General features: G+C 36.0%; 1 protein-coding gene across 1 annotated transcript; it reads left to right on the forward strand.

Annotated features, from left to right (window-relative positions):
• Positions 1-14,395: 14,395 nt before the first annotated feature.
• Positions 14,396-15,703, forward strand: LOC125491821 (uncharacterized mitochondrial protein AtMg00810-like). The gene is made up of 3 exons (XM_048633899.1): positions 14,396-14,633; positions 14,952-15,116; positions 15,225-15,703. The coding sequence occupies exons 1-3, from the start codon at positions 14,396-14,398 to the stop codon at positions 15,701-15,703; spliced, it is 882 nt and encodes a 293-aa protein (XP_048489856.1).
• Positions 15,704-18,186: the final 2,483 nt, after the last annotated feature.

The following is an 18,186-nucleotide window of genomic DNA, read 5'->3' on the forward strand; positions in this document are numbered from 1 at the left end:
TATTTAACTTTTTTATTTGTTTAAAGGAACTTTTTGTTTCCTTTTGCCTAATATCCTGTCCTGTGACCAAGAATCACATGTGATCATGAAATTGGGTGAATAGAAAAACAGCTGATTTTGAAAAGAACGAAAATGGAGGTGATGCAGGAAGTTTAGGGTTTCAGTTAATACATCAAATACTCCAATATTCTGTGAAAAAGAAGAGATAAAGTTAGATAGAAGATCTTAAATGTAGTGAGTTTTACTTTTAAAGCTTAAATTTAGTTGGAGTTGTGAGTTTTGACTTGCCGCTCTACCTGACAGTTTTCAAGGGGAAAGTGATTGGGTAGGACAAGCACTTACTAAATAATCAGCCACTCACAACGTACATTTTACTACCATCTATAAAAAATACGTGCTTTAGAGTTGTCACTGGAGTGTTGGTGTAAACAATAACAATAACATAGTTTTTTTCTCTCTCTCTCTTACCATTCTGCTCATCATCTCTTCCCTCATATAGCAACTAATAAACAGTCTTTCTTTATTTGGTCATGTAGTTATTAATTACGCCATTACTTTCTTGCGTACTTTGTCTTTCGAATACGTTGCAATTCATGCAATGCAACTACTTCCTTGAGAGAGACACAAAGATAGTGGGAAGGTAATACCCATCCTTCATTTTTTTTTATTTCACTTTGAGTTTTGCATTTTTTATTTTTGTGTCAATTATCTTGAAAATATGTAATATATATTTCCTTTGTTTTCAATAAAATGAAACTTTCTGGAAAAAAAAGTTCATTTAATTAGAAATGGAACAAGTACAAAATATGTTATGCGAAAAGTGGTGTATATGTGGAATTAAATCTGAAAATTTAATAAATTTTTCATTGATCAATAGTTAAACATATTAACAGTTAAAGTTATCCATTGTTAATAATGAAAACTAGAAGAGCTAAATTGTTGCGACATGTTGTATTAGAGAGACTTTTGGAAGATTTAAATTAGATATATTTTTTAGATATTTTATTTAGTTTAGAAGAATTTAGTTGTAACGCAATTTGTACGTTTTATTTTCTGCTCGACAACAGATAAAGAAGTAGTTTGTAGCTGGAATAAGTAATGATATGACAATAATAGGAAATGGTTGAAGTTTGTGCAACTTTTAATTGCGACTTGTTCTAGTGTCCTTTAAGAGCAACCTATACTTCTCACTAGATCTCCTACGAGTGAGTAAACGTGATCCAATGCAAAATAACAACATCAATCATTTACCTAGCGGAACAAGTTTTGTACTGTTATTTGACTTATTTCCATATCTTTTGTTAAGTTTAAAAGACTCAGTCATCTCTCAAGTAAGGTGCGCTTAACTTGTCAAAAACACTTCTTTCGTCCCATTATATAGTGTTTCTTTAACTCTCTTGAGGTCAAATTTTAAAATCTTTGATCAAATATTCTCATTTGTATATATAAAAAACATAGTCATGTGATATCTTGTTAGAATCACCTCAATATGTAGTTTATAATATCAATTTTTTATATTTTTTGTCAGTAAGGAATTAAAGATATTATCGATCAAGTGGGTATCTTGTAAATCATGTAAAAAAAACAAGCACTATATTATGGAACGGAGGGAGTTGTATATTTTCTTGGGGTAGGCTTTCTTCCTCTAGGTTTGTATACTTGCGTAGTTATCAATTGTATATGTAATGTAAACGAGTAATTGAGCTTACTTTCAAGAGTACGCAATATTGTTAAATAATCACGAATGACTAAACCACACCACATTCATGGAATTGAATCCTGTAAAATGTCTAGATAAACTATTTACTTCTTGCATGGTTTGATGCAAGTTAATTGGCTAATTAAATTAGTTGCTTCATAAATATAATTTAACATGGAAAACGTAATTGCAATTGTAGACATTGTGTCACTTACCATGGCTTTACTGCCCATTGACAAAAATAAAGAAACCATCTTTTACTGTTTTCAATAGACGAGTTCATCATTTACAAATTTCAGTCTTTTAATTTTTCTTTTATTTTATTTTCGTTTAGCACGTATAAGAAATTTACGTTTATTTTTGATACTTTTTTTCTTTAAAAAATTGTTTTACATTTATATTTGCTTGATAAAAAGAAGAAGCAAAACAATAAAAGTTTGGGAGGATAATTTGGTTTTTCCTTATTCTATTAGTAAAATTTTTAGCCCCCTGCTAGCCTTACTAACCTTAAAGTCTAGGATGTGATTATAAATGGTTCAAGTTGGAATAGTCAATTCTTGAGCTCTTTTCTTCCTGATTCTATTGTGAATAGTATCAAAGCAATTTACATTCCCAATTATTCGACTCCGGATAAAAGAATTTGGGGGTCTTACTCTGAATGGGATTTATTCCAAGAGGCTTAATTGTTGCAAGGCATTGATCTTATAGATAAAGTGGACTTTAATTGAATTTGAAACATTAATGTTCCTTTAAAAGTCAACTCCTTCCTTTAAAAGTTTTTTAAATAATGGTCTTCCTACTAAGGATAGACTTGAAAGAAGTCATATTTTTACCCTCACAATGTGTTTTGTGTGATATGAATGGAGAAACGTTGTCACATCTTTTCATCCATTGCAATTACACTAGAGATACCTTTAATCTTCTCTAGTCGATGGATTACTGGCCAACTTTTCCTAGTACCCCCAGATCTCTCATTTAGGGATCTTATTATTATGGCCAAAGCTTCATTAGGCCTCGAAAACACTGCTAAGTTGGTTATATTTTGGTGGTTTATTTGGTTTAATAGGAACCAACATCCGATTAGAGACAACCACAATTCTACCTTTTCTACGGCTAGTCCCATTACTAATTTTCTTCAGGATTGGTATGGTGCCCAAGATATTGAAAGGAAGCTTCTTCTTCCCTCCAGTTTGATTTTCAAACCCTCTTCCTTGGGCCTTACGTCCAAGATAATTTTTTGGTCTCCCCCCTCCCCAATTCATGACTTCTAATTTTGATGGTTCAAAAAGAGACGATGGTAGTACGGCCATTGGTTTTGTCATTCGGGATCCTTTTGGTGAGGTAGTTTGTGCGGCTGCTCATTCCTTTAGCCCCGAGCTATCGATCCTCCAAGTTGAAGCCTGGGCGGCCAGGGAGGCGGTTCGCGGTGCCAGAAGTCTTAATCTAAATTAAATTATTTTTGAAGGAGATAATAGTCAAGTTATTAAAGCCCTAGACTAAAACTAATAAGGTTCCTTGGTGTATTGATTCTACTGTTTTTGATGTAGGCAAAGAGGCGGCAAGCTTTGTGGAGATCTGTTTTCGGCATATTGATCAAGAAGGAAATAGAGCAGCGGATTTTAGGGCTTTGAAGGGACATCATTATAACTCCCCCACCCTTTTCTTTTCTCCTTATGATATTGATTTCTTTCTCTTAGTCCGTAAAGACATCTTAGGTGGCCTCCCCGGTCGGAGGTTGGCCTAGTTTTTCTTTCCTTGATTAAAAAAAAAAAGTTGATTTAATGACTCCACCAACAAGAACAACAAAATCTCAATACTCTCTCCTTCCTACCTAACCTTCATTTTCTTCACCCTCCTAACATTGGTACTACCTGCCTGTCCGGGTTCTTAGGAATACATTTGGGTAGACTAGAGTTGGTTTTAGTGACTACCATATTCCAATTGATGTTGCTTGAAATAAGGATACCAAAATTACTGGGTTCGCTTGGATTCTCTATGACCCAGATGGCCTAACACTACATAGTGGTGGTGATTATAATTATGAGCCGGGTAGCAACTTCAACTTTACATGTATAGGCTAAAGCATTTTCTCAATATTCACTCCTGGCTCCAACAATATCCAATGTATCGGGTTACTACATTAACATATTGTGCAAACCTCATCCTTTCAAACCAGACACCTATTATGTACCGCTTTTAACTCCATCTCCTGGACGCTGCATAAAATTATGAACATGGCAAACACTATTCAGTGGTGTTTGCTCCTTAAACTAAATCATTAACAAGTTCAAAAAGCACATGATATGGCTAAACTCTGTGCTCAAACTCGTTCACTATTGACTTAGTTTTTCTCTGTTAATGTGTTTTGTTTTTCTCCTTCCCCCATTGTTAAAAGAAAAAAAAGAAACCGACAAAAGATTAAAAAAAATCAATCTAAGATGTTTATTTGAACCTAATTTCCAACCTTTTTTCCCTTTTATTGTTGATCGATAATGAGAAAGTTGGCAAAAACGACTCCAAATATTGCAAAATATACTTTTTTTTGTATGTATGGAGCTGATAGAGTCAGTAATAACGTTCACTGAATTTGATTCTTAAGGCATAGGTACAATGCTTAATACTTTACTAATTAGGCTAGTTCACATTCATAGGATTGTACGAGCTATATTTTCGTTAATTAAGTAATGGAAAATTTTCAAAAAAACTACATTTAATAACAAACTTTTTTCAAAAAAAACTACCTTTTAATTTTTTTTTCACAAAATAACCTTATATGACAAGTTTCTTTCAATATACTATAATTTTATGTTTATATTTAATACTAATCAATATATACCAGTCGACATAGGTGTTGTTGTCGATGGGGTAGTGGGAAAAGAAGAGAGAAACGAGAGGGGAAGAAAGAAAAGAATGTCTAATGATTGTATATATCATGAAACGCACATTTAACTTGTGTGGAAAAGCCCCTCAAGATTAATTGGAAATACTTTATTATGTAATTACTTATGAAATGAGTAAGAGGTAGTCTAAACCCTTTTTTTTTTTAGAAGACATAACTCATTTAACACATTGAAAGAAGATTTCTGAATAGGGTATATAGTGAAGTATGATTAGTGGGTTATATATAGTAGGATAAGTTAATAAGTGAATTTCGATCACTAAGTTAGATGTAATCTTATAATGTCTTTTAAGCGGTCTCAATTACATTGCCAGATGGTAATTATGTTGGAAATAGTTAGACTTGTTGTATATAATTTAAATACAGAATTACAATGGAATAATGTAGTAGTAAAGCTAGTATGAAGTATGATATATTATGTTTCTTGTTTCTAGGATTAAAATACTACAAACTAAATAGTGAGATAATAATAATTTGAGTATATGAAGGTCAAGGTGTGTTAGATTGTTAGTTAAACCCTGAAGTTGTAATCTTGTTGCCTCATAGTTCAAAGTGATCTTTGCTATTATCTACAAGTGACTTAAATATTAGACAGACCAATGTAGTAATGTGTTATAATAGTGGCTATGGAGATATGGAGAGGTAGTATACCTAATATAGAATAAGAATTCTAATTATAAGCTATCATTTTACTGAAGTCTATTTTAATAAGTGGATTAATTTCGTAAGTTATAATTATGTTCTAGTTCTAACTTGGATGTTTCCTAGAATTGTTGGAGTATAGCTTTAAGAAGAGGTTTAATCAAATGAATGTCTATATAAGGTTTATGTTTGAATAATTAGTTTCTATAAAGAGTATATTATAACTCGAGGTGTTTACTAATGATATGTGGAATAATAGTTTGAATAGCCTATTTAAATGGTTACACCTAATTAATAGCCTCATATGGAGTTGGAGAGATCAGGTTTAACTAATTAACAGTAATAGTATGAAGAGCATACATGGAAGTTGGTTTACCTGACCATGGACTAGATTAGTGAAGATGTGTTTAATAAAGTATTTTAATTGGACAACTATAAATTGAATAATATAATGAAGTCGGCTTATTTGACTAGTGATTCAAATTACTGTGTGTGTTTAACTACATACATCAATAAAGTTGTGAATTACTTTGGATTACTTTGGAGAAGTCCCACTTAGATAATATAATCGTTTTAATGAGATAAACTCGCTCTATGACTGTAAGTATAATTTGTAATTGGTTTTACTATTGGTTATGTTGATTAGAACTCGGCTAATGGTAGAACTTGTATCATATTTAATTACTTATAATCCACCTTTAATTGATGAAGCTTGAGTTGTGTGTTTTAAGTTAACTCTCCTTAGTTAATTATAAGAGAGAGACCTGTATATTGTGATTGTTGTTGGGAATTGATAGCTAATATTATTATCGATATATATATATATATATATATTTATATATATATATTTATATATATATATATAAAGAGAAATAGTGTGAACTATTCATATGCAAGAGTATGTGTTATGGAAATCTTAGTAACATTCATTAGTTAATTCTAGGTGACAGACCTAATGTTATTGTTGTGATGTTTTATCGAACATGGGTAGTTCTTAATTGTTGCCACACATATGCTTATATGATTGGAACTGGATTGAATATAGAAGTATGCGTCTATTAGTTTTGGAATACTTATTTATAGAAGTTTTATGCCAAGTGATTATGGTTATTTATGAAACCTTGCGGTTTAGCTAATTATAAAAGATTGCTATGAACTATTTAAATTACTGGATGAGTTATATGAATGATCTGATTGAGTTATGAACGATAATCGAAAGGAATCTAAAAGGGGAAAGTAGCCTCGTCTGAGTCGACGGATGAAGTGACACGAACAGTGCCCCATGAACTGTGAACCTTGGGGAGCCCACAAGGAAACCTTCCCATTTCTCTATGGGGGTGAAATCGGGTGATATATCAGGTGATGTGAAATCTATGGATAGCTAATTGAATCAGCGAAAAAATGTACTCTGGACTAGTCACGGTTATTGGCCAAAAGTAAAGCGAATGGTTGGGTGACGACCCCCACTGTCGGAGTGTAAGCTTTGTCTCCTCCGCCGCGTTCTCTTTCCCCCTAGTTAAAATAAAGTTATCTCAAATTGTAAAAGTTTTATCAATATTGGATTTCCGATAAGGAATCGTATCGTGGTAAGTTGTTTCGATATTGAATTCCCGATAAGGAATCATATCAGGTAAGTAATGAATGTTTATTCAATATTTGAATATGAATATCGATATTGGTTTCCTGACAAGGAATCATATCATGGTAAGTTATACTGACGTACATGTTCGATTCTCGATAAGAAATCGTATCTTGTTATTGAATTCCTGATAAGGAATCATATTTTGGTATTGGATTACCGATAAGGAATCATGTCATGGAGTTTTTTCATGTTATTAATTCCTGATAAGGAAATGGTTGTAAAGGTATAAGAAAATGATTCTCTATCTAGTGCTCCACTTGTAATAATTAATTTTTTAGTTTCTATAATCGATTTCCCCATTTAAGAGTCGCTAGCTAGTGCTCTTGATTCTCTGCTGGTTGTTCCGCGGAAGCGTTGAGGTTGTTGGGATTTGATATTATTTTATTCATTGAAATTGTAACACGTTCATATTATTTCTCGCTTTAGAGTCATCCTAGTTTCAAAGGAAACTCTGTCGAATTTTCTATAGAAATTTGTGAGAATAAAGTCTGAGGATCAGGGCGTTGTTGTAATAGTTAATTAATTTGAATAGAGTTGGGAATTGCGTTTTGCACTCTTCAATGTAGTTTGGTGAGTGTGATGGTGATAGTCCGGGTTATCTCAACTAGAGTCTCTTCGCTATGTTTAATCCTCTATAAGCTGGTCGGGAGAAATCGGGTTGTCACAATTTAGCTAGCCCCCAACAATATACCCCTGAAACCCATTAAATTGACTAGAATGATGGGTTACGATTTAATTAGCTTTGGAACATTCAAGTTGATCTTAGCAAATAGGCCTCGACATACGACTTTTGGGTAGGCCGGTTGCATGCTTAGCTGGCAGCATACTTCGAAATGCTTGGATATGATTGGATAATTATCAAGAATTTTTTGGAATTGCTCACTGACATTCCACTAGTTATGATTGGTGGGCTTGTCTTAATAGTTTTGATGATTGTGCCTTGGAGAGTGGAGCGGTTTTGCACGACGTGGCAGTTGTTTTGTCCTGGGCACATGCCACTTAATGGCGGATAATGCATTGGAACTTCAAGAAGTAATTGAAGTTTTTGTTTGAAAAACCACTTCGTTTTGCTATAAATAAGATAGCTCTTCCTTCACCATTATTTCCCATTAATTCCCATCTTCCGCTTTCTTCTTTATCCACTTCTCCGGTTGCACTCGTGAGTTGTCTTCCACTTTTTATTTCTTCACTTCTCAAATTCAACCTCCCTTTGCTAGATTTCAGCTTTTGTTGACTTATTTCATTGACGTTGCTATCTTGTCAGATCATAGCTCGTGCTTTGCTGAATTTCAATCTTCCCACTTCGTTGAATATGGAATCCCATCAATTAGACCTAATTAATTGATCTGGTTTATTTCGTATCGGGTCAACTAGGTTTTCTCAATTACTCTTCCCTTAACTGCACTAGTTTATTTTCGGATCATTTGATCCCATTTTAAGCGGATTATTTAGCCTTTTTCAATTAGTGTAATTGGATCAGAAGCGAAATGACAATCCACCTCGATGTGTTATGTCCGTTCAATGAAAGATTGGTCGTTGGCAATATGTAATGCTTACTAATTATAACAATGGAATTCCATTCAATGTGCTCTTTGGGTCCCCAACTCTCCGAGTAGCTATTTAAGCCACTTTAACATACAATAATAGATGTCATGGATTGACATTCGACTTTCGTGGAAGAACAAGAAATAGTCACTTGTTTCTTAGTTTTCCATAAAGTAAGAGAATAACCAAGTGAAACAAACCATCTCGTTACAAATCGATGGGTAAAAGGACAACTAGCCCAATTAGAGTCACATCAACCTTCTAGGCGCAACTCACAATCAGAACAAAGAAGAATTCCCGGCCCCGGATTCTTCTTCAAGTAACGAACCACTCGAAGAGCAGCTTTCCGATGGTCTTCTTTAGGCTGCTACATAAACTAATGTAAAATATGAATGGAATATGCCAAATCTAGATGAGTGACTGCCAAGTAGATCAAACATCCTATGAGCCTTCAATACTTCTTTACATCTGTAAATAATTGAATATTGAAGAAAGCAAGCTTATGGTTTTTTTCCATAAGTAACTCAGTAGGCTTAGCCCAAGTAAACCTACTTCAGAATTAATATCCAACACGTACATATTTTCTTTGACACATAAAAATTCCTTGTGGGCTGGGATATATTGAGACCAAGAAAATATTTCAAAACTCCCAAATCTTTCATCTGAAACACTTCCTAAACATGCTCGGAAAGCTTCCAAAGCAACAGTATAATTGCCTACAATAATCATATCATCGACATAGACAAGAATATTCACCTCGATTGTTCCCTTATTCAAAGTAAAAAGTGAGCAACTAGAATAGGATTCCAAGAAACCATATTTCTTCAATGCAGTTGCTAGTTTTACAAACCAACACTTAGTAATTTGTTTCAAACCATAGAGAGTTTTCTTCATCCTCCTGCAAACCAAATTATATTAAGATTCACTGAAACCAAGTGATAATATACAATGACTAGAAGAAACATGATGATGCAATGGTATTTTTGTTTTATGTTTTCTTTCTCCTTGGTATTACCTTGGGGTAAGTCGGTAAGATAATAGATGAAGGACTACAACTATAAGCGGGAATTCCAGATAGAAGTTGCGAATTACTATGGAAGAGGAAGTTTGGTGGGTTAAGCACTAGAGAAAGATTCTTTTGTTTATTATTAAAATTTGATTAGTTAATCAAGTTGTAGGATTCTTGGGATCATTTTGAGAAGATACCTTGGATAGTTGGTATTAATCATAAATAACTTAAAGTTTGGATTACTAAAAAAGTGAAACAACCATAGGTGGGATTGTTACTGTCATTGTTCCAAAAATACATGAGGCGCCACAATTTTACTTGGTCTGATGAAGACCCTATAAATCACATGAGATCAAATGTGGCCATTAGTTGTACTATTAATAGAAAAGAAATTATCATGTGGTCGATGAGCCCGAAAACATATCTCACAACCATCTTTATTCATGCAGCTGAACGACAAACAAAGGGAAGCTTCTTGAGAACATTTTCCGATTAATGCACAAATTGCTTGTGCCATAAATCCATTGATTTCTCACCATCAACAACCATAACCTTCATAGTGGGAACTCTAAGGAAAAAAAAACTCCATCTCATTGTCCACCCAGTCCAATCAACAATCTCATTACACATAAAGTTTTAGTCATTTGAATACTACAATAATGCACAACTTCCAATAATTGTCTGACATAGATTAGGATTACAATCCGCTATAGAAATAAAACTTTTTCTAGATGAGAATTTCCCGACAATACCATGCCTCTTCATCCGTGGATTCGCCCAACGTCTCATTGACAGCCTCATCGGACACACAGGATACATCAAGGATTAATCAAGCATTCAAATTTAAAATCACGTGATGGTTTGCTCTTGTATCAATTATCCATGAGTACTCACATGGAAACATTCATTAGATCTAGGTTGGTTGAGAAGGTATAACAAGTTCTTGCATTGGGCTGGAGTAAGCCTATTAAATCTCGCGATCTATAAAGTAGTGGCATGTTGGCTTGTCAAAGCCTCAGCAACCCTATGTTGTCCCACGATAACTTTGTTGGCATGCACTCTTTCGTGCATTCTTTCCCGCACTCAGCCCCACTACCACCACGATCAATGCCTCCAGGAATTGCACCACTTTTTCCACCACCTCGACCTCCACAAGTCCAGTCTCTCCACCAATACGAGAACTCATGGATAGTTAAACAAATATCTTCTTCATGCCCGTATTAGTTCAAGTGGTTACACGTGAGATGTGATTACTCAATCTTACATTGACCTCGATCCATTCGAACCAGAATTGCCATAACAATGGCTTAGTCATCTTTGTAGTGAGGGAACTCACCCTTTTCCAGTCTGTCTTTTTGTACCACTCATTGATACACCTTCGTTATACTCAGCAATAGGTCTTGAGACAAAAATATTTGATCTCTCCATACTATACTCAAAATGTAGTCCAATAAGGAAGTGATGACCCATGTGAGCATCTCGAATTGGGGTGAGTTGAGCTCCCAAATAACACTTGCGATCTCTGCATTACATGTTAGGTTTTCCACATAAGTAATCAAATCATCCTAAATTTCGGAAAATCTACTAAAATAGTCAACTATTGTTTCCTTCTTGACTTGCTTGCAATGACCCAACGAAGAATTTAGTTAGTTTTTTTTTGTACCATTAACAACGCAAAATTGATCTTTGAGATATCCATAAAAACCGAACTTCATTGTAATGTGGCAGGGTGGAGCAAATTTTGGGATCAATTGTGTTTAAGAGTCAAGCAACGAGCATAGTTTGAATTGCACCTCAATCTTCCATACAATCTACATTTGAAGGCTATAAGATTGTGCCTTCCACAACACTAATTTTTTTGTTGGCCATCAAAAATATTTGAATGCCTCTTATCCACTCTACAAAGTTATATCCGCATAAGAAAAATGGGGTTATTACATTTCCTGCATTATTAAGTGATAGAGTATAAATTTATTCCTGTGGCCTCAGATTAGGTTATGTTCCTAACCTAGCCATCGCCCCTTTCTTTTTCCTTTCTTCTCTTTCCTGCCTTCCATGGCTGACAAACCGGTGTTTCATTCAGCCCTCGCCGTCACCAACGTCAAAACTCTCATACCCATTACCTTGGACTTAGAAACCGGTCGATATCACGAGTGGGCCACCCTCTTTAAAGTCCAGGCTCGTGTACACAATGTACTCGAGCACATCCTTCCCCACACCGACACTACAAACTCGCAGCCTACCAAGCCACGAAGGATGCTGACCCTTCTCTTTGGAAATGGCTCGACGCCGTCGTTCTCCAATGGATATATGCCACTGTGTCCTCTGACATTCTTACCTCCATTCTAGTTGTGAATGATATGGCTGCTCTTGCTTGGCATCGTGTTGCCTAGATTTTTCAAGATAATAAAAATTCGCGGGCGACGTATCTTGAAACTGAATTTACCACAACCAAGCTTGTTGAATTCTCTTCGGTGGTGGCATATTATACTCGTCTTCAATCTCTAACCACTCAATTGTCAAACGTTGGATCGCGGTCTCCGATCAACGTTTAGTCATGCGTCTTCTTGCAGGTTTACCCTTAACCTACTCCACCTTTGTCACTAACATCCAATAAAAGGATATATTACTATCCTTTTATGATGTTTGCTCTCGCCTAAAGCTTGAAGAATCCACCGCCAAGGAGCGTGCCCGTGACATCGGCATCACTTCTTTACTTGTTGATGATGATGTTTCATCACAACTCCCGCCATCTCGGTCTAGTGGCAATAATAACCGCCCTTCTTCACGTAAAAACCGTGGCAAAAATACCAAAAATCGTGGTTGTGGTTCTCATAACACCAAGAAACGTGACCACCATGGCAAGAACAACCGTGGTGGTGGCCAGCAGCTCTCCCACCAGCTCGTGGCAGTTCCCCACCCAGGTTCACCATGGCCTTATCCATAGCCCGCCTGGCAACAACAGTGGGCTTTTCCACCATTCCCGTACCCGACATCTTCATGGCAGCGTGTATCTCGACCCACTGGTCCTGGAGTACTTGGGTCCAGTCCACGCACTCCTCAAGCATACTCTATGCAGGCTCCTCCTTATGGGTATTTTATGCAGCCTCCCTCTTCTTCTGATTATGCTTCGATAAATATTGATGAGGATATGCATACTCTCTCTCTCTCCATCCACCAGATGATAACTGGTACATGGACACCGGGGCCACATCTCACATGACTGCTAATTCAGGTATGCTCACGTCCTATTTTAATTTGAGCAAAAATGGTGAATTGTTGTTGGTAATGGCAGTACTATCCCAATTCATGGTTATAGGCACTCTTCCCTTACTCGAACTAACCCCTATTTACATCTCTAAAATGTTCTCCATGCCCCGAACTTATTAAAAACCTTATTTCAGTTCATAAATTCACTATTGATAATAACGATTCTGTTGAGTTTAATCCTCTTGGGTTTTCTGTGAAGGACCTTCAGATGGGGAGCCCCCTAATGAGATGTGAGAGCACTAGGGATTTATATCCACTCACTGTCAAGTCTAGCTCCAACTCCCCCTCCACCTTCCTGGCTGCATCACCAAATTTGTGGCACTCTCGCTTAGGACATCTGGGTCCTACTATTCTTAGTTCTCTTCGTAATCATGATTTAATTTCTTGCAATAAGATACATTCTTCTTTTTGTACTTCTTGTCCCTTGGGGAAACATGTTAGATTACCATTTTGTGACTCTCTGACTACTACTACTATGCCTTTTGATATTGTTCACAGTGACTTATAGACATCTCCTGTTTTGAGTTCTATTGGGCATCGTTGTTATGTATTCTTTCTTGATGATTATAGTAATTATCTATGGACTTTTCCTATTGCCAACAAATCACAGGTTTTTACTATTTTCCAATCCTTTAAAACCATGCTTAGAACTCAATTTGCACGGGATATCAAAAATATTCAATGTGACAATGGGGAGAAATTTGATAATGGACCTTTTCACTCATTCTGCATTACAAATGGCATTCAATTTCGCTTTTCTTCAACTGACACCTCTTCTCAAAATGATAAAGCGGATCGAAAAATTCAGTCCATTAACAATATTGTGCGCACCCTTCTTGCTCACTCTGCCATGCCTTCATCCTTTTGGCATCATGCTCTCTAAATGGTGACTTATCTTTTAAATATTCTTCTCTCCAAGGTCTTAAAGTACAAATCTCCCACTCAAATTGTCTTCCAACGCACACCAACTTATTCTCATCTCTGGGTTTTTGGATGCCTATGCTATCCTGTCTTCCCCTCCACCACCATAAATTAGTTGCAATCGCGTTCCACACCTTGTATTTTCTTGGGTATCTGTCTAACCACAGGAGCTACAAATGTTATGATTTATCAAGCAAGAAAATCATCATTTCCAGACATGTGATTTTTGATGAGGCTACGTTTCCTTTTTCTACCTTACACACTCCTCTATCACACTCCTATGATTTCCTTGATCATAACTTTTCCCCTTATCTTATGCATTTTTTGCATTCTACGCCCCACAATTCGGCCGAAACACATAATCCCTCTCCTCCCCCTTCTCATGTGCAGCCCGCGGCCCACCCTGCCCCTCTCACTAATCCCTCTCCTTCTCGCGTATAGTTGGGCCAGCCCACTGCCGCGCCCTCTCCAGCTATGCAGCCCACGACCCAACCTGCACCCTCTCCTTCTCGCGTTCAGTTGGGCCAGCCCACTGCCGCGCCTAGTCCAGTCTCTAGCTCTCCCCTCCTTGCCAGCTCACCTAACACTGACCCAATTGCAACTCTTGCTCCTTCTAATCCTCCACCCACCCCGATTGCTACATGGAGCCAACATGGCATTTTCAAACCCAAACGACCTTTCAACTTACACACTTCCACTTCCACTGCCATCTCTCCACTTCCCAAAAATCCCCTAAGTGCTTTACATGACCCAAATTGGAAGGCTGCCATGACTGACGAATTTGATGCCCTTATTAAAAATAAGACGTGGGGACTGGTACCTCGTCATGCAAAAGTGAATCTTATTCATTCTATGTGGATTATTCCTCATAAAAATAATTATGATGGTTCTTTTGAGCGGTATAAAGCTCGTCTTGTAGGTGATGGAAGGTCCCAACAGGTTGAAGTTGACTGGGACGAGAAATTTTGCTTGGTTGTCAAACTGGCCACTATTCGCACTGTTTTGAGTATTGCCCTCTCTCGTTCTTGACCCATTCATCAGTTGGATGTCAAGAACGCTTTTCTTCATGGCAATCTCAATGAGACAGTCTATATGCATCAGCCAATGGATTTCAGAGATTCTAATTTTTCTGATCATGTTTGTTTATTGCGAAAATCATTATATGGCCTCAAACAGGCCCATCGTGCTTGGTATTAACATTTCGCAGACTATGTCTCCACCATTGGCTTCACTCATAGCCGCTCAGATCACTCTCTATTTATATATTGTCATGGTTCTGACATTGCTTATATTCTACCTTATGTTAATGACATCATTCTCACAGCTTCCTCAGATGGCCTTCGGAAATCCATTATGGCACGTCTTAATGTAGAATTTGCGATGAAAGATCTCGACTTGAGTTATTTTTTGGGTGTGGCTGTCACTCGCACCTCCTCTGGCATGTTTCTCTCTCAAAAGAATTATGCTGCAGACATTATCGAGCGTGCAGGCATGTCAGCTTGCGATCCTAGCCACATAGTTGTTGACACCAAAGCCCAGCTTGGCTCCTCTGCTAGCAGTGCTTATTCTGATCCCACACATTATTGACACCTTGCAGGTGCCTTACAATATCTCATTTTTACCAGGCCTGACATTTCTTATGCTGCTCAACAGGCGTGTTTACATATGCGTGATCCGAAAGTAGAACATATGAATGCTCTTAAATGCATTGTGCGTTACATTCAGGGTACTATTGACTTTGGTCTCTATCTATACAAGTCGTCTCTTGCTTCTCTCATTTCTTATACAGATGCAGATTGGGGTGGATGTCCAAACACTCGCCGCTCCACATCCGGATACTGTATTTTCATGGGTGATAACTTACTCTCATGGTCCTCGAAACGACAACCTACTCTGTCAAAATCGAGTGCCGAGGCCGAATACCATAATGTGGCTAATGTTGTTTCTGAGTCTTGTTGGTTACATAACCTCCTACTCGAGCTTCGTTATCCTATCCGCAAAGCAATATTAGTTTATTGTGACAATGTTAGTGTCATCTACCTCACAGGTAAACCCAGTTCAGCATCAGCGCACTAAACATATTGAGATGGACGTCCATTTTGTACGCGAAAAAGTTGCACGTGGAGAAGTTTGCGTTCTTCACGTCCTGTCCTGATAAGAAATTGCAGATATCTTCACCAAAGGTCTTCCGCGCGTACTTTTTGATGAGTTTAGGGACAGTCTAAGCGTACGCCAACCTCCTACTTCGGCTGCGGGGGTGTGATAGACTACGTCATATTCAGCATAGTCAAAGTTATTTTAGCACATGTATATTCTTGTATAATCTTTCCTTACATGTAGATAATCTTGTTACTATAGTTTAGCCTTAGAATATGTTGTATCTTCTGTATATATTATTAACAAAATATCAATGATAATCAGGGATGATTTCCTACATTAAGTTTACCCTGAAAATAAGGATCACATTTTTCTCTCCAAAATCATGAGCACCAACGACCTTCTTGTCACTCTTTCCTGCCATGGTTTACTGGTTTTTTTGTTTTGTGTTTAGTCATAGGATCATAATCTACCTCTGGATTATATATACTTGTAGTGAAAAGTATTCAAGACTGTTATGTTTACCATTATTCTAATGTATTCGTATGGTTCATATTGTTCAAAATTTCCTATAAAAGGGGCCATAGGATATCCTGCGAAGGCAGAGTGAAATAGTTGTAGTAAGTAAGAAACTATCTCTAAAAATATAATATTGACATCAAATTTTGTACTGAATATCATTTCAAAGTAAGTATCAAATATTAGGTCTCATTTTCTTTATAATATCCCGAAACATAAAACATGTTTAATTAAGTAATTAAGAAGGTTAAAATTTTGATGTACGATAATTACAAGCTAAAAAGACATGTTATGAATTTTGTGGCTAAAAGAAATTAAAAGTTATAAAATTACTATAAAATAATTAATAAATTAGACTAACAATAAGTGGAGATGAGTTAGTGTAATAAGAATTTTCGTATTACATCTACAAAGAAATTGAAATAAAAAGAGACATAAACTCCCTAAGTTTCTCACGGTAAACACCAACACCCCACCGCCCCTATCCCTATGTTGTGCATGTACATATTAAGTTTTGATGATGAAAAATAATATAATATGTTCGAGTATGAAAGTTTGTAATAGATGGTTGAGAAAGGAATAGATAAATGAAGACTTTGAAGAAATGAAGAATGAAGATTGAAGTCCAACTTTATATTGAATTTCAAGTTTAGTTACCATATGCAAAATGTAATCTGCTTAAACTAGATGATATATTTTGTGCTAAATATAGAAATATAAAATTAGGATAACTATAATTTTTTTAGAGTTCAGGGAATAAATAATTATGTTAATTTTATATATCTATATAAAAGGAAAAAGATATTTGAAAATCAAGTTTTAATAAAAATAATTTAGGAAAGAATTTTAATTAACACGTGTTTTTGATAAAAAAAAAACGAGTAAAACAAGTTTCCGATAAAAATAAGATTTTTGAAAACAGTTTTGGGAAAAAGAATTTTCGGAATAATAAAGGAATATGAGATAAAAATAAAATCCATTGGTTGACAAACATATAGATAAATATTGATTTGAGGAAAACTTATCTTTTTAGAATTGAAGATAAAGATGAAAAGGATAAAGTTTATTTTCTAAAAAGAAAAGGTTTTATCCCTTAAATTAAGGAGTAAAAGATAAATATTTTTGAAGGATTTTCGACCAGTTCATGTACTATAAAAAGGAATATAATTCAGTTTTAGAATTCACGTTTTCAGAGAGAGAAAAATCGGAGATATTAAGCACTGTTCGAGTCAGATTGAGTAACTATTCAACGATTGTAATTGTCCTCTAAATCGCTTCAATAAGAAGCACACGGTTGAGGATCTTTTCTTTCTGTAATTTCTTAATTATAGAGAGTCGCGACACTCAGAGTTAAGTGTTGGGGAGCACTAGTAGGGTTAGTAGTGGGGGATTCTTATTGTATCAAGCGGTTGATATTTTAGGATTCAAAGAAATAAAGGAGTTTAGTTCGTGTGGACGTAGATCTCAGAGGTGAGATTGAACCTCGTTACATCTTGTGCTTGAGTGTTGATTTCACATAGTTTTAGTTTAATTTTCGCAAAAACTCAAATCAGATTTTTACGAGTGTTTCTCACAGTGCCATAACTAAGATTTTGCCAAAATCGATTAGATTTTGTCACTCAATTCAACCCCCCCCCCCTTCTTGAGTGTCACCTTGTGTTACAAAAAGTGGTATCAGAGTAGGCTATTCTCATAAGACTAATCTCGAGAGGATAGAAATCATGAATTTGCAAGATGACTCTCGAGATAGACACTCCAAGTGTCCAATCTTCAACAGAAAGGATTACGGATGGTGGAAGGCAAGAATGATGATCTACATTCAAGGTTCACACTATGAATACTGGAGAATCATAAGAACAGGACCAATCCTAATCCAAGTCAAAGATGTTGAAGGAAAGATGGTCAATAAGGATGAAGATGACTACAATTCCGTTGACTGCACA

The sequence above is a fragment of the Beta vulgaris genome, chromosome 7 (genome assembly GCF_026745355.1).
Source record: "Beta vulgaris subsp. vulgaris cultivar EL10 chromosome 7, EL10.2, whole genome shotgun sequence".
NCBI classification, from domain to species: Eukaryota; Viridiplantae; Streptophyta; class Magnoliopsida; order Caryophyllales; family Amaranthaceae; genus Beta; species Beta vulgaris.